Genomic DNA, 25,467 nt, shown 5'->3' with positions numbered 1-25,467 from the left:
TAAGTTTGCCATGAACTCCCTCTATGAGTCTTACGCTGCTAGTATGAGAGGGAGATTCAGAGTGAAACGGGATCCTATTCCATTCACGATGAATTCATTTATATGTTGGAATATGCATTACCAAACATTTCAGGCAGGCGTTTCACAACTCATAGCAGGTTAAATATTGTCTTGCGATTCGATGAAAGAAAAGACGCATAAAAGAGATGGGCACTGGACGGCGACTTTCAACAATTTCAGTCAACTCAATCCTGGGAAATCCAGGTTATTGCGCCCGGTTCGTTGTACTTGCAGTGGTTTTTATTCAGGTGTGCGCAACGTTTAACTTGGAAACAGAAAACCGGGTCGTCTACTCTGGACCTAAGGGAAGTTTTTTCGGTTATTCCTTGGATTTTTTCTACAATAATGCATCTAGGTGAGTGCGCATTAATCTTACCCCTCAGTTAGATTTGCTTTCTTTTATGGTGTTTTAGGCAAATGCCACCACACTATACACAATTCCATTAACTTCAAAAGGGATATGAATTATTCCCTATTTGATATTCTTGTAATTCAATGTAGTCTACTTTCACGCATGGTCTACACGGCATTGTACTATTTCGATTTGAATAACGGTTTGTAGGGAACTGCATTGGACAAGCGCAGGTTGACGTTTATTGTCATGAATCTTGCCCTGGAGGCAGAACTGAGCGATTTTTGCTAGATGGGCCAGCTGCAAAGTTAAAATGTTCTATTTCGTAAAAATATTTTATAACTTTGTGGCTGTGCCAGCTAGTGACTACTCTGCAGAGCTGCCTCCAGACCAAGATTTATGACAATAAATGGCAACCCGCTTACTCTCATGGTGTGATATCATCTTAAAGGGAAGCTCCACTCGGAAAAAAATGCAGAAATATTGTTTTTATTAGTCCACTGTTGATACAGTCCCAAAATGTTTTCCATGTCAGCAGTCAAGTTTTCAAGACATTGGACTTTGAAGAAGCAAATTGCCACCGGCTGTATCATCATGCTAAGTAGGCTATTTTCCATATGTTCACTTTCTCCAGCATAGCCTGTGGTCAGTAAGCTAGGCCTGATAGCCGATAAAGCATTTGTCGTTATTCATTGATTATTCTGTGATATATTCCAGAAAGATATATTCAGCATTTTTGCGGATTTGGATCAAATAAAGTGAAAATGAAAATCCTTGGATGAATGGGGATTCCATGGACTTTGAATAGGGTCCCCCCCCCCCACCCTTCTAGAATTGTATTATATAAAGAACACAAATATAAATGCAACATGCAACAATTTCAAAGATTTTACTGAGTTACAGTTCATATAAGGAAATCAGTCAATTGAAATAAATTCATTAGGCCCTAATCTATGGATTTCATATGACTGGTAATACAGATATGCACCTGTTGGTCACAGATACCTTTAAAAAAAGGTAGGGGCATGGATCAGAAAACCAGTCAGTATCTGGTGTGACCGCCATTTGCCTCATGCAGTGAGACACATCTCCTTTGCATAGAGTTGATCAGGCTGTTGATTGTGGCCTGTGGAATGTCGTCCCACTCCTCTTCAATGGCTGTGTGAAGTTGCTGGATATTGGCGGGAACTGGAACACACTGTTGTGCACCTCGATCCAGAGCATCCCAAACATGCTCAATGGGTGACATGTCTGGTGAGTATGCAGGCCATGGAAGAACTGGGAATTGTGTACAGATCCTTGCGACATGGGGCCGTGCATTATCACACTGAAACATGAGGTTTTGGTGGCAGATTAATGGCACGACAATGGGCCTCAGGATCTATTCACAGTATCTCTGTGCATTCAAATTGCCATAGATAAAATTAAATTGTGTTCGCTGTCTGTAGCTTATGCCTGCCCATACCATAACACCACCGCCACCATGGGGCACTCTGTTCACAACATTGACATCAGCAAACCGCTCGCCCACACTACGCCATACACGTGGTCTGCGGTTGTGAGGCCGGTTGGATGTACTGCCAAATTCTCTAAAATGACGTTGGAGGTGGCTTATAGTAGAGAAATTAATATTCAATTCTCTGGCAACAGCTCTGGTGGACATTCCTGCAGTCCGCATGCCAATTGCACACTCCCTCAAAACTCTGTGGCATTGTGTTGTGTGACAACACTGCACATTTTAGAGTGGCCTTTTATTGACCCCAGCACAAGATGCAACTGTGTAATGATCATGCTGTTGAATCAGCTTCTTGATATGCCACGTCTGTCAGTTGGATGGATTATCTTGGCAAAGGAGAAATGCTCACTAACAGGGATGTAAACAAATCTGTTCCCAAAATTTGAGAGAAATACGCTTTTTGTGCGTATGGAAAATGTCTGGGATCGTTTATTTGAGCTCATGAAACATGGGACCAACACTTTACATGTTGCGTTTTATATTTTTGTTCAGTGTAATTTCTTTCATATTTACGGATTCATGGATGCTATTAGCCAGCAGTAGAAGGTAAAGTCTCATGAACCTTGAACATCATTCCCCTAAATAACTCACTAAAGAATATTTCTAAGCCTATTATAATACAAATACACACACACGGCCTATCCTTTTTAGAGCAACCATCGTCATCAACAGTGTCATGGCAGCTGAAGACAATTAAAGGACATGAGCAGTAAGGTAGTAGTCTGTTTGTAAACTTCAAGTCCCTTTCTTTTAAATGACCATTAGAGACCATCAGCAGGGAGGAAGTCCAATGGTTTAAACTGAACTGAAGTATCATCTTGCACCATTACTCAGGAAATAAGCAAAACATGAACAGCCCTTGTCCATTAATCTCACGGTAGAAATTGAGCCTGGGGGCGAGGTTACATGTAGGTAGCTTGATCAAATAGTGAGAGATGGCGTGACCTAGACCTAGGTTTGAACAACCACAGTGTCAGACTATGGTTGGACTAATTCTAATAAGAAAGGGGCATCAAGTTGGTCATGCAGGCCAAGTTTACAATGGGATCACTCTAGAGATTTAGCTTTGACATAATCATGAGGCCTATAATATAATGTCCCGTGTAGCTCAGTTGGTAGAGCATGGCGCTTGCAACGCCAGGGTTGTGGATTCAATTCCCATGGGGGAAGAGTATGAAAAAAAAAATATGCACTCACTAACTGTAAGTCGCTCTGGATAAGAGTGTCTACTAAAAATTAAATGATAATGTTAGGTCACAATGCTCATTTTCCTAATAGTTAATAAGGACGACCCATTTACTCAAATCTGAGGGTCACCATTAAACATCGGGGCTGAGCTGATCGATGTTTAAACACATATTTAGAGGCTAGGCCTACATCAACTCCCCCTGCCCCAGCTTCCCTTCTACCGTTTTCTGACAGATGTGTGTTGTGGAGTCATTACCAAGATGTTGATTCAGCCCAATTGTAGAAGTCAGCTCTTTTCCCCCTGGTGCTTTATTTGCCTTGTCAGGACAGGACAACGGTAGCCTTTGTGCTGAAATAAACTAAATCATTGAATAGCTACCTATTTTTATTGTTTTGATTTCGTAAACTTGATCATATGACTGTTGCTCACTCCTGCCTGGTTTTGGTTGGAGTAGGTGGACAGCAGTTGATGTCATAGAGAGACAAATAGAGTGACACACTTTTTTTCTCACTCGCCCCAAAAAGGCTCCGCTCATGTCCATGCATGCCGCAAATTAGATTGTGTTGTCCCATACAGGTGGTTTCCAGAGTTTGCTGTTTTTTAGCATGCCAAAGTTGTTTATGTGTCTCAGCGACATACACAGTGTGAGTCAATAAGCCTAGTTAACACAGAACCCTAGTGTTTTGGTAAAGAGGGTGTCTGGCAATAAGCCTAGTTAACACAGAACCCTAGTGTTTTGGTAAAGAGGGTGTCTGGCAATAAGCCTAGTTAACACAGAACCCTAGTGTTTTGGTAAAGAGGGTGTCTGGCAATAAGCCTAGTTAACACAGAACCCTAGTGTTTTGGTAAAGAGGGTGTCTGGCAATAAGCCTAGTTAACACAGAACCCTAGTGTTTTGGTAAAGAGGGTGTCTGGCAATAAGCCTAGTTAACACAGAACCCTAGTGTTTTGGTAAAGAGGGTGTCTGGCAATAAGCCTAGTTAACACAGAACCCTAGTGTTTTGGTAAAGAGGGTGTCTGGCAGTAATAAGTGATCAGCAGCAGCTGTATGGTTGTGTTAAATAAGCTGCAATGTTAATGCAGTGATTTCCCTACATTAAAGTGTCGTGTTCGTTCTCGTCATTTATTCCATTTCCACAGATTGTCGCCATTTGCCCCTTAGTAGCCCAATACTCCACTGAAATGTGTTTCGTGTTTAGCCTCTTTGGTGGAATACTGATTGATTAAATGTAGGTATCCTACACTGCGTCTTTTGGATTGTGGAGAGATGGAAGTAGACTAGAATGTCCCATCTTCTCTCTCTCTCGCTCACTCGCTCGCTCTCCTACCTACCCATTTACCCTCCTCCTCCCTCTATCAGTCCAGTAGAGGTGATGGAGATAAAAACTAGCCTCAGCTATGATCTGTTTACTGAGACAGGACAGAGCCATTGGGGAACGTTATGACAGACTGGTGGCGATGATGATGATGATGATGATAAGGTACCTGTAAAATGAGAAGGATCCTTTCAGGGCCTGTATTCATAAAGCATCTCATAGTAGGTGTGCTGATCTAGGATCATAGATAGAGCATAGTTAATTAATTAAGAATATTATATTGTCAGGGGGGACATGATCCTAGATTAGCTGTCCTAAAATGAAATACTTTGTGAATGCAGCCCTGAACTGCCTTTTAAGTGAGTCAACATTACTTATAGGGAACAGGATCCATGAAGGGAGGGAGTATATGTGGCCAAATCATTGCTCAAATCAGTTAAAAACAGTAACCGAAGATTAATTGATCAAAAGTACTCATAGCTTCCTGTACTCCCACTTATGGTTATTTTTGGCCGACTGTGCACTAATAATGTGTTTTTGTCTTCTGTTTTTATTCTACAGTTCCAGTATTCTGATTGGTGCTCCCAAAGCTAACACCAGCCAACCGAACGTCATAGAAGGTGGATCTGTGTACTTATGTCCCTGGAGCCAGGGTCAATGGGATTGCAGTGTCGTCATTTTTGACAAAGAAGGTAAGGTACCTGGCTGAATAACCTGGTGGAATTAGTTGGTGTGAATGTGTGGAAAAGCAGCTCATCAATGTTTCTTCCTTGTGTAAAGTATGATGAGTTTCCCCATTAACAATGTTAACATCAGGTTTCATACGTAGATTTTACAAAAGACAGTGTATACCGAATTTCAAAGTATTCCCCCCAGTTAAAGTTGATTGTTTAACCATAAACATTTCCCTTTAGCCATAAAACTATAAGGCTTCTATTAGCGAGCTGTCACGTTGTATAATGATTAGAAGACAGGCGCAGGAATACGTATTAGGGGTTTTATTACTCCACCCAAAACAAACACGTATATATATACAAAAGGGATGTAACCCAAACAAAGAGTGAGGTGTAACCTCTACACAATACACGGGACGAAACCCGTAAACAACCAGAATACAATACATGGTACTCATGAGACCAATGGACATGGGACAATAATCGACAAGGACAATGGGGAACAGAGGGCACATACAGTGGGGAAAAAAAGTATTTAGTCAGCCACCAATTGTGCAAGTTCTCCCACTTAAAAAGATGAGAGAGGCCTGTAATTTTCATCATAGGTACACGTCAACTATGACAGACAAAATGAGAAATTGTAGGATTTTTAATGAATTTATTTGCAAATTATGGTGGAAAATAAGTATTTGGTCAATAACAAAAGTTTCTCAATACTTTGTTATATACCCTTTGTTGGCAATGACACGGGTCAAACGTTTTCTGTAAGTCTTCACAAGGTTTTCACACACTGTTGCTGGTATTTTGGCCCATTCCTCCATGCAGATCTCCTCTAGAGCAGTGATGTTTCGGGGCTGTCGCTGGGCAACACGGACTTTCAACTCCCTCCAAAGATTTTCTATGGGGTTGAGATCTGGAGACTGGCTAGGCCACTCCAGGACCTTGAAATGCTTCTTACGAAGCCACTCCTTCTTGCCCTTGCTGATGGAAGGAGGTTTTCACTCAAACTCTAACGATACATGGCCCCATTCATTCTTTCCTTTACACGGATCAGTCGTCCTGGTCCCTTTTCAGAAAAACAGCCCCAAAGCATGATGTTTCCACCCCCATGCTTCACAGTAGGTATGGTGTTCTTTGGATGCAACTCAGCATTCTTTGTCCTCCAAACACGACGAGTTGAGTTTTTACCAAAAAGTTCTCTTTTGGTTTCATCTGACCATATGACATTCTCCCAATCCTCTTCTGGATCATCCAAATGCACTCTAGCAAACTTCAGATGGGCCTGGACATGTACTGGCTTAAGCAGGGGGACACGTCTGCCACTGCAGGATTTGAGTCCCTGGCGGCGTAGTGTGTTACTGATGGTAGGCTTTGTTACTTTGGTCCCAGCTCTCTGCAGGTCATTCACTAGGTCCCCCCATGTGGTTCTGGGATTTTTGCTCACCGTTCTTGTGATCATTTTGACCCCACGGGCTGAGATCATGCGTGGAGCCCCAGATCGAGGGAGATTATCAGTGGTCTTGTATGTCTTCCATTTCCTAATAATTGCTCCCACAGTTGATTTCTTCAAACCAAGCTGCTTACCTATTGCAGATTCAGTCTTCCCAGCCTGGTGCAGGTCTACAATTTTGTTTCTGGTGTCCTTTGACAGCTCTTTGGTCTTGGCCATAGTGGAGTTTGGAGTGTGACTGTTTGAGGTTGTGGACATGTGTCTTTTATACTGATAACAAGTTCAAACAGGTGCCATTAATACAGGTAACGAGTGGAGGACAGAGGAGCCTCTTCAAGAAGAAGTTACAGGTCTGTGAGAGCCAGAAATACTTATTTTCCACCATAATTTGCAAATAAATTCATAAAAAATCCTACAGTGTGATTTTCTGGATTTTTTTTCTTCTCAATTTGTGTACCTATGATGAAAATTACAGGCCTCTCTCATCTTTTTAAGTGGGAGAACTTGCACAATTGGTGGCTGACTAAATACTTTTTTCCCCCACTGTATATACACATACTAATCAGGGGGAATGGGAACCAGGTGTGCGTAATGAGACAAGACAGTCCGGGGTTGGTGGTAATGATCCATGTCAGTGACGCCTAGAAAGCCGGTGACGTAGACCTCCGGAACTGGTGAACGGAATGAGCAGCAGGACTGGGGGGATCCGTGACACGAGCTCACTCACTAAGATGACCTTAAGGTTATGGTGATGAACCTCTCCGTCAAGGCTTAGGGATTCTTCACCAACAGTGCTCCGTTTTTATTTAAACCATTCTTTGAAGTTTGTCCTGTGTTTTGTAGTGGCCAAGTCTTCTCTCGTATTCCCCCTTTCCAAGGCCTATAGAGCCTAGTTTGATTTCCTAGCTGGCTGGCTTCAAGCCCAGTGTTGTAACTGTAATTAGGCCAAAGTCATTACGGGGACAAGGACCCCTGAGGACCCCTGGGCTGCCCCTAGCTCTGCCTGCCAGTGAAGCGGTCACAAACCCCATCAGATAAAGCAGGAAGTGGCCCACCGTTTGAGGATCAGAGTGTGTGTTATCACAGGTCACAAACATATTATACGTTACATAGACACATACACACACTGGATACACACAGACTCAGAAACACACACACACAAATGCTCACACACATACTGTACACCAGTGGAAGCTATAGGAGGACGGGCTCGTTGTAATTTCTGGAATGGAATGAATGGAATGGTATCAAACACGTCAAACATGGAAACCACATGTTTGACTCCGTTCCATTCTGTACTCAGGTACAGACACGAATGCACATAAACAGGATACACACATATACAGAGCCTTCAGAAAGTATTCACACCCCTTGACTTTTTCCACATTTTGTTGTGTTACAGCCTGAATAAAATTGATTAAATTCCTATTTTTTTGTCACTGGCCTACACACAATACTCCATAATGTCAAAGTGGAATTGTGTTTTTTGAAATGTTTACAAATAAGTAAAAAATGAAAATGGAAATGTCTTGAGTCAATAAGTATTCAACCCCTTTGTTATGACAAGCCTAAATAAGTTCAGGAGTAAACATTTGCTTAACAAGTCACATAATAAGTATGGACTCACTCTGTGTGCAATAATAGTGTTTAACATGATTTTTGAATGACTACCTCATCTTTGTACCCCACACATACAATTATCTGTAAGGTCCCTCAGTCAAGCAGTGAATTTCAAACACAGATTCAACCACATAGACCAGAGAGGTTTTCCAATGCCTCGCAAAGATATATCCCTTTGAGCATGGTGAAGTTATTTATTACACTTTGGATGGTGTATCAATACACCCAGTCACTACAAAGATACAGGCGTCCTTCCTAACTCAGTTACCGGAGAGAAAGGAAACCACTCAGGGATTTCACCATGAGGCGAATGGTGACTTTAAAACAGTTACAGAGTTTAATGGCTGTGATAGGAGGAAACTGAGGATGGATCAACAACATTGTAGTTACGCCACAATACTAACCTAATTGACAGAGTGAAAAGAAGGAAACCTGTACAGAATAACAAATATTCCAAAACATGCATCCTGTTTGCAATAAGGCACTAAAGTAATACTGCAAAAAATTTGGAAAAGCAACCAACTTTTTGTCCTGAATACAAAGTGTTATGTTTGGGGCAAATCCAATACAACACATTACTGAGTACCACTCTCCATATTGTCAAGCGTAGTGGTGGCTACATCATGTTATGGGTATGCTTGTAATCGTTAAGGACTGGATAAAAAATCAACGGAATGGAGCTAGAGGTAAACCAGTTCAGTTTGCTTTCCATCAGACACTGGGTGATGAATTTACCTTTCAGTAGGACAATAAGCTAAAACACAAGGCCAAATCTACACTGGAGTTGCGTACAAAGAAGACAGTGAATGTTCCTGAGTGGCCGAGTTACAGTTTTGACTAAAAATGGCTTGAAAATCTATGGCAAGACCTGAAAATGGTTGTCTAGCAATGATCAACAATTAATTTGACAAAGCTTGAAGAATTCTAAAAAGAATAATGGGCAAATGTTTCACAATCCAGGTGTGGCAAGCTCTTAGCGACTTACCCAGAAAGACTCACAGCTGTAATCGCTGCCAAAGGTGATTCTAGCATGTATTGACTCAGGGGGTTGAATACTTATCTAATCAAGATATTAGTGTTTTATTTTTCATGATTTTTATTTTTACAAATGTTAGAATTTTTCTTCCACTTTGACATTACAGAGTATTTTGTGTAGATCGTTAACAAAGAAAATGACAATTAAATCCATTTTAATCCCATTTTGTAACACAACACAATGTGGATTAAGTCCAGGGGTGTGAACACTTTCTGAAGGTAATGTACTGTATACTGTACTCAGACATGAATAACCATAAACTGGATACACCTTCTCTTGCACGTAAACTGTTTATACATACACAAATACAGACACATGCACTGCTTACAAACCAAACTGTGAACACAAACACATACTGTGTACACAAACATGTGTATACATCCACCGGCTTATATGCACACAAATATACAAATATACACCCTAATATGTACATTCTCCAAATTGAAGGAACAGCTGATGTGATAATTAATTCAGGAATTAAGATGATAGCCGTTTTACACAGACAGACATACAGTCAGACAGACAGGAAGACACACACACACACTGCCCTGGTTCCTTCCTTTCACGTGCTTGTGCAACGCAATGTTTCCCGTGCAGGTATCTGGGTTCAAAGGGTATAGTGTGTACTACAGACACAGTCCAGACCCCTGGAGCCAGACAGACAGACAGACAGACACAGTCCAGACCCCAGCAGCCAGACAGACAGACAGACATAGGGCAGACCCCAGCAGCCAGACAGACAGACCGACAGGGCAGCGGTAAGGGAAGGTTAATGTCACCACTCAAGTCTATGCGTCAGACAAATGCATCAGACCCATACTCCCAAGTCTACCGCGTCAAATATTTAAACTTCTTAATCTTTTTCTTACCTGGGAAGTAGTCTATTGGCCAAAGTGACTGTCTGCAGCTGACGGCTCATGCTTTTTTAATGATGAAATTTGGGTGAACTATCCCGTTAAGGAGCATTTAGGGGTGTTCATAGCGAGGCTTCTCCTCATTCGTGTTCATTATCTCTCAACATGACTTAAATTTGACCTAATCTCAGCACCCAGAACCAAGTCTCTCGTGTGCTCTCCTAGCCAGCTGCTCAATGTTTTTGTCTGTCACAAGAAACTGTTTTACCAGACCCCCCCAATACATATACTGTTTCTGAAACCTGTCTTGAGTACCACCAGCCATTCCTTTTTTTTTTTTACAGTCCCTCCCCTTTTGTATTTATTGGACAGGATAGAGAGAAACAAGTATAGAAGGACACAAAGTGCTACAGCGCAGTGGGACGGATTGGAACCCATGCTGGCAGCGGCAGTACACAGTGCATGTTACCAAGAGGCAGCGGACCACCCCAGCCATTGCATGTATTTGATGTATTTCAGTGCAAGGACACCTGATTCAAATGATCAACTAATCATTAAATAAAATAAAATGTTATTTGTCACATGCTTCGTAAACAACCGGTGTAGACTAACAGTGAAATGCTTACTTACAGGTCCTTTTCCAACAATGCAGAGTTAAAGATGTAAAAACATACAAAAATAAAATAAATAGTGACACGAGGAATAAATACACAGTGAATAACAAATAACAATAATGAGTTAAAATAACATGGCTATATACAGGAAGTAGAAAAAAACATGACTATATACAGGAAGTAGAAAATAACATAGCTATATACAGGGAGTAGAAAATAACATAGCTATATACAGGGAGTATAAAATACCATGTCTATATACAGGGAGTATAAAATAACATGGCTATATACAGGGAGTATAAAATAACATGGTTATATACAGGGAGTAGAAAATAATATAGCTATATACAGGGAGTATAAAATAACATAGCTATATACAGGGAGTATAAAATAACATGGCTATATACAGGGAGTATAAAATACCATGGTTATATACAGGGAGTATAAAATAACATGGTTATATACAGGGAGTATAAAATAACATAGCTATATACAGGGAGTATAAAATAACATAGCTATATACAGGGAGTAGAAAATAACATGTCTATATACAGGGAGTATAAAATAACATGGCTATATACAGGGAGTATAAAATAACATGGTTATATACAGGGAGTAGAAAATAACATAGCTATATACAGGGAGTATAAAATAACATGGCTATATACAGGGAGTATAAAATAACATGGCTATATACAGGGAGTATAAAATAACATGGTTATATACAGGGAGTAGAAAATAATATAGCTATATACAGGGAGTATAAAATAACATGGCTATATACAGGGAGTACCAGTACCAAGTCGATCACGCCCCTCATTAGTGGAATCAGGTGTGATTGTCCTGAAATAAGTGGAACAGTAGGGTTACTTGAGGAGGGGTTTGGGAAACACTGGTGTAGCTATTACAATGTCATACAAGTACTGCATTACGAATGTAAAGGTGCGTTTCTTTGGCATCTTCCAGGAGATCGCAGTTTCCATGTCAACGACGTCGACGTCCAGGTCGAGTTCAAGTCCCATCAGTGGTTTGGGGCGACGGTGCGTTCCCATGGCAACACTGTTCTGGTAAGATAGGCTTCTACGTTCTGTGGGATAGAAGGGAATATGTCATCATCTAACTGTCCTGTTAGAATTGCTCACAGAAATATATATATACAGTATCTCACAAAAGTGAGGACACCCCTCACATTTTTGTAAATATTTGAGTATATCTTTTCATGTGACAACACTGAAGAAATGACACTTTGCTACAATGTAAAGTAGTGAGTGTACAGCTTGTATAACAGTGTAAATTTGCTGTCCCCTCAAAATAACACAACACACAGCCATTCATGTCTAAACAGCTGGCAACAAAATTGAGTACACCCTTAAGTGAAAATGTCCAAATTGGGCCCAAAGTGTCAATATTTTGTGTGGCCACCATCATTTTCCAGCACTGCCTTAACCCTCTTGGGCATGGAGTTCACCAGAGCTTCACAGGTTGCCACTGTAGTCCTCTTCCACTCCTCCATGACGACATCACAGAGCTGGTGGATGTTAGAGACCTTGTACTCCTCCACCTTCTGTTTGAGGATGCCCCACAGATGCTCAATAGGGTTTAGGTCTGGAGACATGCTTGGCCAGTCCATCACCTTTACCCTCAGCTTCTTTAGCAAGGCAGTGGTCGTCTTGGAGGTGTATTTGGGGTCGTTATCATGTTGGAATACTGCCCTGCGGCCCAGTCTCCGAAAGGAGGGGATCATGTTCTGCTTCAGTATGTCACAGTACATGTTGGCATTCATGGTTCCCTCAATGAACTGTAGCTCCCCAGTGCTGGCAGCACTCATGCAGCCCCAGACCATGACACTCCCACCACCATGCTTGACTGTAGGCAAGACCTGGTTGCCGCCACACACGCTTGACACCATCTGAACCAAATAAGTTTATCTTCGTCTCATCAGACCACAGGACATGGTTCCAGTAATCCATGTCCTTAGTCTGCTTGTCTTCAGCAAACTGTTTGCGGGCTTTCTTGTGCATAATCTTTAGAAGAGGCTTCCTTCTGGGACAACAGCCATGCAGACCAATTTGATGCAGTGTGCGGCGTATGGTCTGAGCACTGACAGGCTGACCCCCCCACCCCTTCAACCTCTGCAGCAATGCTGGCAGCACTCATAAATACGTCTATTTCCCAAAGACAACCTCTGGAAATGACGCTGAGCATGTGCACTCAACTTATTTGGTCGACCATGGCGAGGCCTGTTCTGAGAGTAATTGGGCCCAATTTTGACATTTTCACTTAGGGGTGTACTCACTTTTGTTGCCAGCGGTTTAGACATTAATGGCTGTGTGTTGAGTTATTTTGAGGGGACAGCAAATGTACACTTATACAAGCTGTACACTCACTACTTTACATTGTAGCAAAGTGTCATTTCTTCAGTGTTGTCACATGAAAAGATATACTCAAATATTTACAAAAATGTGAGGGGTGTACTCACTTTTGTGAGATACTGTATATATATAATTTTATTTGGATTTTGATATCGTTCACAAGTTCTACCACAAGTCGACCACAGGAGGTTGATGGCACCTTAATTGGGGAGGACAGGCTCGTGGTAATGGCTGGAGCGGAATGAGGGGAACGGTATGAAATACATCAAACACATGGTTTGATGCCATTCCATTTGCTCCATTCCAGACATTATTATGAGCCGTCCTCCCCTCAGCAGCCTCCACTGAAGTCGACCATAGCCCCAGTCATAAAAAGCTTTTCACTATGTGTCGGTGATGCCTATCAACATCCGACAGTTGATAGTTGTGAAGTTCTTGTGTGTTGTTTTGAATTCTAATCTTGTCTAACTCCTCTCTTGAATGTGTCCAAGGCTTGTGCCCCGAGGTATTACTGGAGAATGGAACATGACGCCCCCTTCTCGGACGCCACAGGAACCTGCTACCTCTCCGTGGACAACCTCAAGACGTTTGTGGAGTATGCCCCCTGTCGCACAGGTACAGTACTGCAACGACATCCTGATCCAAAATACTGTACCTGAAGTCAATTGAATGAAGTAGTGACGAAACATGCAGCCACAGGTTTGTCTTGTGAGGGTGAGGGCCGAATCTTGACTTTAGATCCAACTTGAACTTTCTTGACCACTGATGTCAATGGGAGGTTTGTTTGCGCACAATGTTATGATACTGCCCAGGGCCAGGTTTCCCGATAGCGATGGAGCTTACGCTTACGAGAGTTTTAAAGATGCACCTTTCCTACAACGGCCGAAGATGTAACCCGCTTTTCCCAAAACACCACCAGATAGAACGTTCGCTAAGGCCATCGTTGGAACATGTGTCGATACTGATAGGATCGAAATATAGGAAGCGTTACTCTCGGATCAGCTTTCTCCATTCAAATCTTACTTTAACATTATAATTATTTCACAATACTTACGACAGATCAGCTCCTAGAGAGATATTACCACCTACGGCTGCAATTATTGAGGCGGCTTTTTCTAATGCTTACCCAATAAAAATGCACTGAATCACAGAATTGGCACATTGGGTGGTCCTCTGTAGCTCAATTGGTAGAGCATGGCGCTTGTAACCCCAGGGTAGTGGGTTCGATCGCCGGGACCACCCATACCTAAAAATGTATGCACACATGACTGTAAGTCGCTTTGGATAAAAGCGTCTGCTAAAGGGCATATTATTATTATTATTGCGCACGTTAGGCTACACATCATGAAATATATTTAGACAAATTACAGACCGTAGCAAAATAGAACTCAATTGATTGAAAGTTAAATATATTTCAATATGATTGAAATAGGCCTATAGCATACTGTATATATTTTAATGCAGTCATCTCGGTTTTTATTTGAAGCATATTCTTATATGTTGCTTGTTTGCATCAATTGCAAAGACATTGGTAACTTTGTATTTGTAGTCAACTTTCTTGTGAAGTTATCGGTGGTCACAGAGAAACGGATAAACCATGTAATTCTATGTTTAGCGGAGATCTGTGAATAAAGTGACGCGGGAAGGCAAAAAAACATCTAACGGCGCACTTAGCTGTTCTGAGTGGTCTGAGGCAGGCGTTAGATTACACTTTTTTCAAGTGCAACGTAAATAACAATGGGAAACAGCTCAGATATTTAACGATTCTCCTACAAAGGTTCTGACGATGAACTTAGCCTTTGGGATGCTTTTGGGAAACCGGGCCCTGGATGGGCCATTTGGGTGGTGGCCTTTTCAATGTTTTCTGCATCGCTTCCTTTTACCTCAGAGAGACATGGTCCCGCAGGGCAGGGCTACTGTCAGGGTGGGTTCAGTGCTGACTTCACCAAGGTACGTAGAAGAGGACAAGTAACAATTCATTAACAAATCATTTAAAATAGATTATCTTTGAGTGTTTAAAGGGGAGAACTCCTTATGTTCTTGGGTGCTGTTCCAGAAAGCAGGATCAATAAGTTAGAGATTTTTTGTATGGGGCGGCAGGTAGCCCCTCCGCACCTCTCTAAAAACCTGTGTATATACTGTATGTGTGTTTTTCGGAGGGGTTGGGTTAAAAGTGGAAGTAACATTTTGGTTGGACCTTGTGTGCAATTGACCAATAAAGTAATTTTAATCTTAGCCAGGTAACTGTCCCAGAAATTCTGAATGAACTTCCAATTAACTTTCAAGAAATATAGACTTGAAATTGGCATTGTATAATTGACTCAACAACAAACAACCCATATTCAGTTTTGCTTTCTGAATGATTCAGAAAATCAAGACATATCTGTCTGCTTATCAAAGTAAGCTGGCTAACTGAATGATCATGCTTTCTGGAACAGCCCACTGTATGCATACTGTACAGTCCTGGTCAAAAGTTTTGAGAATGACACAAATACTGATTTTCACAAAGTCTGCTGCCTCAGTTTTGATGATGGCAATTTGCATATACTCCAGAATGTCATGAAGAGTGATCAGATGAATTGCAATTAATTGTAAAGTCATTGTTCTTCCTCTGTTAACCATGGTTACCTGCAAGGAAACACGTGCCGTCATCATTGCTTTGCACAAAAAGGGCTTCCCAGGCAAGGATATTGCTGCTAGTAAGACTGCACCTAAATCAACCATTTATCGGATCATCAAGAACTTCAAGGAGAGAGGTTCAATTGTTGTGAAGAAGGCGTCAGAGCGCCCAAGAAAGTTCAGCAAGCGCCAGGACCATCTCCTAAAGTTGATTCAGCTGCGGGATCGGGGCACCACCAGTGCAGAGCTTGCTCAGGAATGGCAGCAGGCAGGTGCGAGTGCATCTGTATGCACAGTGAGGCAAAGACTTTTGGAGGATGGCCTGGTGTCAAGAAGGGCAGCAAAGAAGCCACTTCTCTCCAGGAAAAACATCAGGGACAGACTGATATTCTGCAAAAGGTACAGGGATTGGACTGCTGAGGACTGGGGTAAAGTAATTTTCTCTGATGAATCCCCTTTCCGATTGTTTGGGGCATCCGGAAAACAGCTTGTCCGGAGAAGACAAGGTGAGCGCTACCATCAGTCCTGTGTCATGCCAACAGTAAAGCATCCTGAGACCATTCATGTGTGGGGTTGCTTCTCAGCCAAGGGAGTGGGCTCACTCACAATTTTGCCTAAGAACACAGCCATGAATAAAGAATGGTACCAACACATCCTCCGAAAGCAACTTCTCCCAACCATCCAAGAACAGTTTGGTGATGACCAATGCCTTTTCCAGCATGATGGAGCACCTTGCCATAAGGCAAAAGTGATAACTAAGTGGCTCGGGGAACAAAACATCGACATTTTGGGTCCATGGCCAGGAAACTCCCCAGACCTTAATCCCATTGAGAACTTGTGGTCGATCCTCAAGAGGCAGGTGGACAAACAAAACCCCACAAATTCTGACAAACTCCAAGCATTGATTATGCAAGAATGGGCTGCCATCAGTCAGGATGTGGCCCAGAAGTTAATTGACAGCGTCTTGAAAAAGAAGGGTGAACACTGCAAATATTGACTCTTTACATAAACTTAATGTAATTGTCAATAAAAGCATTTGACACTTATGGAATGCTTGTAATTATACTTCAGTATACCATAGTAACATCTGAGAAAAATATCTCATAACACTGAAGCAGCGAACTTTGTAAAGACCAATACTTGTCATTCTCAAAACTTTTGACCACGACTGTATGTTTAGCCACATAACATAAGACTTACATGGAGTTTCAAAAGTTTGAAAACTTGCTTGATACCTAAGGTGCTCATCAGAGTGGTGGTTTTCTGTGTGTTTCAGGATGGGAAGATTGTTCTTGGAGGACCAGGAAGCTTTTACTGGCAAGGTGAGTGCGCTATTAGATTTATGATTGGATCCTATTGGGACCATGTGTGGATTTCTATGAATTGGCTCAAGTACAGTATGTAGAGATAGCATACAGTACAGTAGTTCACTATACTGGGAATTCCCACTCTCTCATTTTTCCTTTTTATTAGACAGGTACAATGGAGAGAGACAGGTACAGTGGAGAAAGACAGGTACAGTGGAGAAAGACAGGTACAGTGGAGAGAGACAGGTACAGTGGAGAGGGACAGGTACAGTGGAGAGATACAGGTACAGTGGAGAGATACAGGTACAGTGGAGAGAGACAGGTACAGTTGAGAAAGACAGGTACAGTGGAGAAAGACAGGTACAGTGGAGAGAGACAGGTACAGTGGAGAAAGACAGGTACAGTGGAGAGAGACAGGTACAGTGGAGAAAGACAGGTACAGTGGAGAAAGACAGGTACAGTGGAGTGAGACAGGTACAGTGGAGAGAGACAGGTACAGTGGAGAGAGACAGGTACAGTGGAGAGAGACAGGTACAGTGGAGTGAGACAGGTACAGTGGAGTGAGACAGGTACAGTGGAGAAAGACAGGTACAGTTGAGAAGGACAGGTACAGTGGAGAGAGACAGGTACAGTGGAGAGAGACAGGTACAGTGGAGAGAGACAGGTACAGTGGAGATAGACAGGTACAGTGGAGAGAGACAGGTACAGTGGAGAAAGACAGGTACAGTGGAGAGAGACAGGTACTGTGGAGATAGACAGGTACGTTGGAGAAGGACAGGTACAGTGGAGAGAGACAGGTACAGTGGAGAGAGACAGGTACAGTGGAGAGAGACAGGTACAGTGGAGAAAGACAGGTACAGTGGAGAAAGACAGGTACAGTGGAGAGAAACAGGTACAGTGGAGAGAAACAGGTACAGTGGAGAGAGACAGGTACAGTGGAGAGATACAGGTACAGTGGAGAGAGACAGGTACAGTTGAGAAAGATGGGTACAGTGGAGAAAGACAGGTACAGTGGAGAAAGACAGGTACAGTGGAGAGAGACAGGTACAGTGGAGAGAGACAGGTACAGTGGAGAAAGACAGGTACAGTGGTGAAAGACAGGTACAGTGGAGTAAGACAGGTACAGTGGAGAGAGACAGGTACAGTGGAGAGAGACAGGTACAGTGGAGAGAGACAGGTACAGTGGAGAGAGACAGGTACAGTGGAGAAAGACAGGTACAGTTGAGAAGGACAGGTACAGTGGAGAGAGACAGGTACAGTGGAGAGAGACAGGTACAGTGGAGAGAGACAGGTACAGTGGAGATAGACAGGTACAGTGGAGAGAGACAGGTACAGTGGAGAAAGACAGGTACAGTGGAGAGAGACAGGTACTGTGGAGATAGACAGGTACAGTGGAGAGAGACAGGTACAGTGGAGAGGGACAGGTACGTTGGAGACGGACAGGTACAGTGGAGAGAGACAGGTACAGTGGAGAGAGACAGGTACAGTGGAGAGAGACAGGTACAGTGGAGAAAGACAGGTACAGTGGAGAAAGACAGGTACAGTGGAGAGAGACAGGTACTGTGGAGATAGACAGGTACAGTGGAGAGAGACAGGTACAGTGGTGAGAGACATGTACAGTGGAGAGAGACAGGTACAGTCGTGATAGACAGGTACAGTGGAGAGAGACAGGTACTGTAGAGAGAGACAGGTACAGTGGAGAGAGACAGGTACAGTGGAGAGAGAGAGGTACAGTGGCGAGAGACAGGTACAGTGGAGAAAGACAGGTACAGTGGAGAGAGACAGGTACAGTGGAGAGAGACAGGTACAGTGGAGAGAGATTTGTGTGTGTCAGTATAGCGAAAGGCGGGATTAGAACCTGCGCAGACAACGGCATATTGTTCCCCAAGCGGCAAAGTTACCCCCTACACCCTCCACAGGGCCAAACTTCAACAGTCATTTTAGTGCAGCTAAAAAACATAGTTCAAAAGTCTCGGCTCTTGTCTTAACCCCTGACCTCTGACTCTTTTCTCCATCCTTTCCGGCTTACAGGTCAACTGATCTCAGCCACCACAGAGGAAATTGTCAAGGCCTACTTCCCTTCCTACTTCCTGCTCTCTGTTACTGGGCAGATCCAGACTCGGCAGGTGCAGGGGAGCTATGACGACAGCTACCTCGGTTAGCATGGTCCACTTCTTCATAGGAGCTACAGTAGCTAGAGGCTGCATCTGACACCCTATTCCCCTCACAGTGCACTGCTTTTGACCAGAGCTCTAAGTGGTGGCCTTTCTTGATTTCTCATTCTCTCTCTCTCTCTCTCTCTCTCTCTCTCTCTCTCTCTCTCTCTCTCTCTCTCTCTCTCTCTCTCTCTCTCTCTCTCGCTCTCTCGCTCTCTCTCTCTCACTCTCTAGGTTACTCTGTTGCCGGTGGGGAGTTCAGTGGAGATAATATTGAAGGTGAGGGAAGCATATTTACAGTGCCGACTTACTTGCTCGAGCATGATTGGGCTTTGGGTTTGCTTACGCCATAGCTCTGTCTAATAGTTAACCATCTAAAGACTCCCTATGCTCTAATATACTAATGTGCTCTAGTCATTAGAGCGCTAATAATTAGAACGCTAGTCATTAGAGCGCTAGTCATTAGAGCATTAGTCATTAGAGCGCTGGTCATTAGAGCGCTAGTCATTAGAGTGCTAGTCATTAGAGTGCTAGTCATTAGAGCGCTTGTCATTAGAGTGTTAGTCATTAGAGCGCTAGTCATTAGAGCGCTAATAATTAGAACGCTAGTCATTAGAGTGCTAGTCATTAGAGCGCTAGTCATTAGAGCGCCAGTCATTAGAGTGTTAGTCATTAGAGCGCTAGTCATTAGAGCGCTAGTCATTAGAGCGCTCTTAGAGCATAAGTCATTAGAGCGCTAGTCATCAGAGCACTAGTCATTAGAGTGCTAGTCATTCGAGCGCTAGTCATTAGAGCATTAGTCATTAGAGCACTGGTCATTAGAGCACTAGTCATTAGAGCATTAGTCATTAGAGCGCTAGTCATTAGAGCACTCTTAGAGCATTAGTCATTAGAGCGCTAGTCATTAGAGCGCTAGTCATTATAGTGTTAGTCATTAGAGCGCTAGTCATTAGAGCGCTAGTCATTAGGGCATTAGTCATTAGGGCATTAGTCATTAGAGCATTAGTCATTAGAGCGCTGGTCATTAGAGCGCTAGTCATTAGAGCATTAGTCATTAGAGCGCTGGACATTAGAGCGCTAGTCATTAGAGCGCTAGTCATTAGAGTGCTAGTCATTAGAGCGCTAGTCATTAGAGTGTTAGTCATTAGAGCGCTAGTCATTAGAACGCTAGTCATTAGAGTACTAGTCATTAGAGCGCTAGTCATTAGAGTGCCAGTCATTAGAGTGTTAGTCATTAGAGTGCTAGTCATTAGAGCGCTAGTCATTAGAGCGCTCTTAGAGCATAAGTCATTAGAGCGCTAGTCATCAGAGCACTAGTCATTAGAGTGCTAGTCATTCGAGCGCTAGTCATTAGAGCACTAGTCATTAGAGCATTAGTCATTAGAGCACTGGTCATTAGAGCACTAGTCATTAGAGCATTAGTCATTAGAGCGCTAGTCATTAGAGCACTCTTAGAGCATTAGGCATTAGAGCGCTAGTCATTGGAGCGCTAGTCATTATAGTGTTAGTCATTAGAGCGCTAGTCATTAGAGCTTCAGTCATTAGAACGCTGGTCATTAGAGCGCTAGTCATTAGAGCATTAGTCATTAGAGCGCCAGTCATTAGAGCGTTGGTCATTAGAGCGCCAGTCATTAGAGCGCTGGTCATTAGAGCGCTAGTCATTAGAGCGCTAGTCATTAGAGTGCTAGTCATTAGAGTGCTAGTCATTAGAGTGCTAGTCATTAGAGCGCTAGTCATTAGAGCGCTAATAATTAGAACGCTAGTCATTAGAGTGCTAGTCATTAGAGCGCTAGTCATTAGAGTGCCAGTCATTAGAGTGTTAGTCATTAGAGCGCTAGTCATTAGAGCGCTAGTCATTAGAGCGCTCTTAGAGCATAAGTCATTAGAGCGCTAGTCATCAGAGCACTAGTCATTAGAGTGCTAGTCATTTGAGCCTAGTCATTAGAGCACTAGTCATTAGAGCATTAGTCATTAGAGCACTGGTCATTAGAGCGCTAGTCATTAGAGCATTAGTCATTAGAGCGCCAGTCATTAGAGCGCTAGTCATGATAGTGTTAGTCATTAGAGCGCTAGTCATTAGAGCATCAGTCATTAGAACGCTGGTCATTAGAGCGCTAGTCATTAGAGCATTAGTCATTAGAGCGCCAGTCATTAGAGCGTTGGTCATTAGAGCGCCAGTCATTAGAGCGCTAGTCATTAGAGTGTTAGTCATTAGAGCGCAAGTCATTAGAGCATTAGTCATTAGAGCGCCAGTCATTAGAGCGTTGGTCATTAGAGCGCCAGTCATTAGAGCGCTAGTCATTAGAGTGTTAGTCATTAGAGCGCTGGTCATTAGAGCACTAGTCATTAGAGTGTTAGTCATTAGAGCATGTGAGTATATCAGAGCATATGATAATAATGTACTTATCACATGTCTTTCTAGTCTATTGTAGTAAGAACTTAACAGATAGTACTCTTGTATAGAAGACACGTTTAATACAAAGCGACTTGGCTCTCACTAATATATTTCCCTGAAGCTTGTCCAGTTCAGTAAGTCACTCAAAGCCACAACAGGAATATTTCCAACACTGGCTTATTTTTTAAGAAAATAAAAACTTGCACGCTGCGCTTGCCTGTATCACTACAATATCATAGAATTCCCATGCACCTGCAACAAACAAGCCTCAGCATTTCCGTTTTTAAACACTGGGTTATTACCAGAAAAGTTTGAACCCTTGTGTGTTCATATTTGGAGGTTATTGGACTCAACTGCCCTCTCCAATCTCATAAACTTCCCTTCTCTCATTCTCATTTTCTGTCTTTGCAGATTTCGTCACCGGAGTCCCCAAAGGACTCATGCTGTATGGTTTAGTAAGTCCTCACATATTTATACATATTTCATAATTCATTCTAGATTCAAGTTAACGAGGGTTGACATAGGGTTGACATAGGGTTGACATAGGGTTGACATAGGGTTGACATTGGGTTGACATAGGGTTGACATAGGGTTGACATAGGGTTGACATTGGGTTGACATAGGGTTGACATAGGGATGACATAGGGTTGACATTGGGTTGACATAGGGTTGACATAGGGATGACATAAGGATGACATAGAACAGGGGTCGGCAACAGGCGGCTCACAGGCCAAATCCGGACCGCAAGTGGGGTTTTTTGGGGCCGCCCAAAGATTGTATTCAAACATATTTTAGTTTTTGGTCAAATAAGACTGTCAAATCACCAGGAATTCAGCTAAAACAATGTATTCAGGAAATCTGTTCCCAAGTATTCCTACAAATAAAAAGAGAGACATGCAGTATGTGATCATGTCTCAGTGTAATCAAGGTAAGAAATTATTGTTATTTTCAAATACAATCTCTTTTTGGGTTTACTTGTGGTCAGTGTACAAATTATTATGATTATGTTCCTGCCCCCCGACCACCCGCTCGGACAAAAATCGGCCTGCGGCTGAATCTAGTTGCCTACCCCTGACATAGAGGTAACGTATGTTACTGTAAAGAGAACAAGGGAGTGAGAGGACGCCAAAATATAAACAGGGGGAATATCCATACAAAGATACGGTAAAACATTTTTATTTGGTTACATTCACATCCACTGCAGGAAGTGAATTAATAGGGAGATTTAAAGAGATAAATATATTTAACATACATAAACAACCCTAAAATGCATACATATTCATAAATACATGTGTAACACGTGTTTTACAATGGCCAGTCATTTTGTTGATGGTTCTACTACAATCATGGTTGATAACTGAAGGTCTTTTCCCAACTCTCTCAATGCAGGTGTCCATACTCAATGGAACAGATCTGAAATCCATGCTGAACCTAACCGGAGAACAGGTTGGTGCACATCTGCTTAACAGCAAGGGGGCTAGGCTATACTGTACTTTTGGTGCCTCTGTTTTGATATGTGGGTATATATAGCGGGGGTGCTGAAGGAATTTGCCCCCAGGTGATGGAGCCTGATCCCTGGGTCAGAGGTGAGCCTACGTAGGCCTATGTGTTCCATATGTTCTGATTGAATCAGAAACAGAGGCAGAAACAGCAGGCACACACACACACACACACACACACACACACACACACACACACACACACACACACACACACTCACAAAGAATAACGGCTACATACTAACTCAGGATTTTGTGTTGCTAACTGAGGGGGTGGGGAGCTTGTTTATACCAACACGCCATTGTGCCAAAGGGTCTGGATTCCTCATTCGCTAAATTGGTTTTTGGATTAAGTGACATGGTTGCCTTTATACTCTCGCAGTCTTCTAAATTATCCATGGTTGATAAACGAGACCCCTACTATTATACACATGTAAGTGTGCTTAGTTTTTGTGTGTGTGTTTGTTGTTCTTGCTTCTGATTCTGTATGCGAGTGTCTGTGTGTGTGTCTGCCAGTGTTGGGGAAGCTACTCTAAGAATATAGTTGACCAAGCTACCAATTTACTTGACACTGAAACAAGTTTAAGTTACACTAAAGCTACACTTAAGAAAAATATAGTGTACTTACTTCTAAAGTTACTTTGAAAAAGTAGTTCACTATATCCAAACTATTTGGTGAAAAATTATCATATGCAAATCTGAAATGTCATAGACTACAGATTGCAAGAACAGATCACTCTGGAGTCAGATGTTAACAGAATGTGTAATTTAGCCTATTAAACACAAAAACTAAGTTTCAAGTGAGAATTAGGCAGGTCTGATGCTGAAACAGAAAGGAAATTACTACGTTACCCATATTTTCTATTCTTTTTGCAAAAAAAGGTAGTGTGTAGCTCCAGTAAATAGCTCCACCACTACATGGTAAAACAGTTAACTACTGAAAACACTACTTAGATGTGCATTTAGTTCAACTATCACCAAGCTACTGCAAAATGTAATTACATTACTAGTTGAACTACATGTAGTTCACTACTCCCCAACACTGGTGTCTGCATGTGTGCATGTTGGCGCATGGGCTGTTACTTGCAATGGGAAATCATTGCAAAACTTTGGGTTGAGGGTTCTGGGCATAAGAAGCACAACATGCTGTGTAAACAGCTAACTGACTGCTAACTGACTGCTTACTGACTGCTAACTGACTGCTAACTGACTGCTAACTGACTGCTAACTGACTGCTAACTGACTGCTAACTGACTGCTGACTACATAAGGAGAATGATCTGAAATAAACTCTTGGCTGGATTTGACTTGACGGACTCTTTAGGTTGACTTCTCTCCACATGAGTGCTTGGACTGAACCGTCAGACTCAGCTGCGTAAACAAAGAAATAAAAAGAAAGAGAGCAAGAAAAAAAGAGTTGTATCTGCTTACCTCAGACCCCCGGGAGATCTGGGTCTGTAGCTCAATGTCTTGACGCTTGTGTTAGATCTGGGTCTGAAGCTCAATGTCTTGACGGTGTGTTAGATCTGGGTCTGAAGCTCAATGTCTTGACGGTGTGTTAGATCTGGGTCTGAAGCTCAATGTCTTCTTGACGGTTGTGTTAGATCTGGGTCTGAAGCTCAATGTCTTCTTGACGGTTGTGTTAGATCTGGGTCTGAAGCTCAATGTCTTCTTGATGGTTGTGTTAGATCTGGGTCTGAAGCTCAATGTCTTGACGGCTGTTTTAGATTTGGGTCTGAAGCTCAATGTCTTGACGCTTGTGTTAGATTTGGGTCTGAAGCTCAATGTCTTCTTGACGGTTGTGTTAGATCTGGGTCTGAAGCTCAATGTCTTGACGGCTGTGTTAGATTTGGGTCTGAAGCTCAATGTCTTGACGCTTGTATTAGATTTGGGTCTGAAGCTCAATGTCTTCTTGACGGTTGTGTTAGATCTGGGTCTGAAGCTCAATGTATTGACGGTTGTGTTAGATTTAGGTCTGAAGCTCAATGTCTTGACGGTTGTGTTAGATTTGGGTCTGAAACTCAATTTCTTCTTGACGGTTGTGTTAGATTTGAGTCTGAAGCTCAATGTCTTCTTGACGGTTGTGTTAGATTTGGGTCTGAAGTTCAATGTCTTGACGGTTGTGTTAGATTTGGGTCTGAAGCTCAATGTCTTGACGGTTGTGTTAGATCTGGGTCTGAAGCTCAATGTCTTGACGGCTGTGTTAGATTTGGGTCTGAAACTCAATTTCTTCTTGACGGTTGTGTTAGATTTGGGTCTGAAGCTCAATGTCTTCTTGACGGTTGTGTTAGATCTGGGTCTGAAGCTCAATGTATTGACGGTTGTGTTAGATTTGGGTCTGAAGCTCAATGTCTTGACGGTTGTGTTAGATTTGGGTCTGAAACTCAATTTCTTCTTGACGGTTGTGTTAGATTTGAGTCTGAAGCTCAATGTCTTCTT

The 25,467-nt window shown here is 42.5% G+C and overlaps 1 protein-coding gene across 1 annotated transcript in view; it reads left to right on the top strand.

The window, feature by feature from the left end:
- Positions 1 to 206: 206 nt before the first annotated feature.
- Positions 207 to 25,467, top strand: part of LOC311134220 (integrin alpha-5-like) — a gene marked incomplete at its 5' end in the record, with an annotated part of 56,043 nt that continues 30,782 nt past the window's right edge. The window contains 10 exons of the mRNA XM_084167831.1: positions 207 to 415; positions 4,995 to 5,125; positions 11,648 to 11,748; positions 13,545 to 13,668; positions 14,942 to 15,003; positions 16,949 to 16,994; positions 19,011 to 19,136; positions 19,370 to 19,414; positions 21,942 to 21,985; positions 22,920 to 22,976. Of these exons, the coding sequence (XP_084023957.1) occupies positions 207 to 415; positions 4,995 to 5,125; positions 11,648 to 11,748; positions 13,545 to 13,668; positions 14,942 to 15,003; positions 16,949 to 16,994; positions 19,011 to 19,136; positions 19,370 to 19,414; positions 21,942 to 21,985; positions 22,920 to 22,976 (945 nt within the window). The remainder of the gene's footprint in view (positions 416 to 4,994; positions 5,126 to 11,647; positions 11,749 to 13,544; positions 13,669 to 14,941; positions 15,004 to 16,948; positions 16,995 to 19,010; positions 19,137 to 19,369; positions 19,415 to 21,941; positions 21,986 to 22,919; positions 22,977 to 25,467) is intronic.

Source organism: Coregonus lavaretus (assembly GCF_964263955.1).
Source record: "Coregonus lavaretus genome assembly, chromosome: 8".
In the NCBI taxonomy this organism is placed as follows: domain Eukaryota; kingdom Metazoa; phylum Chordata; class Actinopteri; order Salmoniformes; family Salmonidae; genus Coregonus; species Coregonus lavaretus.
The sequence above is the reverse complement of the archived record's forward strand: the minus strand, read 5'-3'. Positions and strand labels throughout refer to the sequence as shown.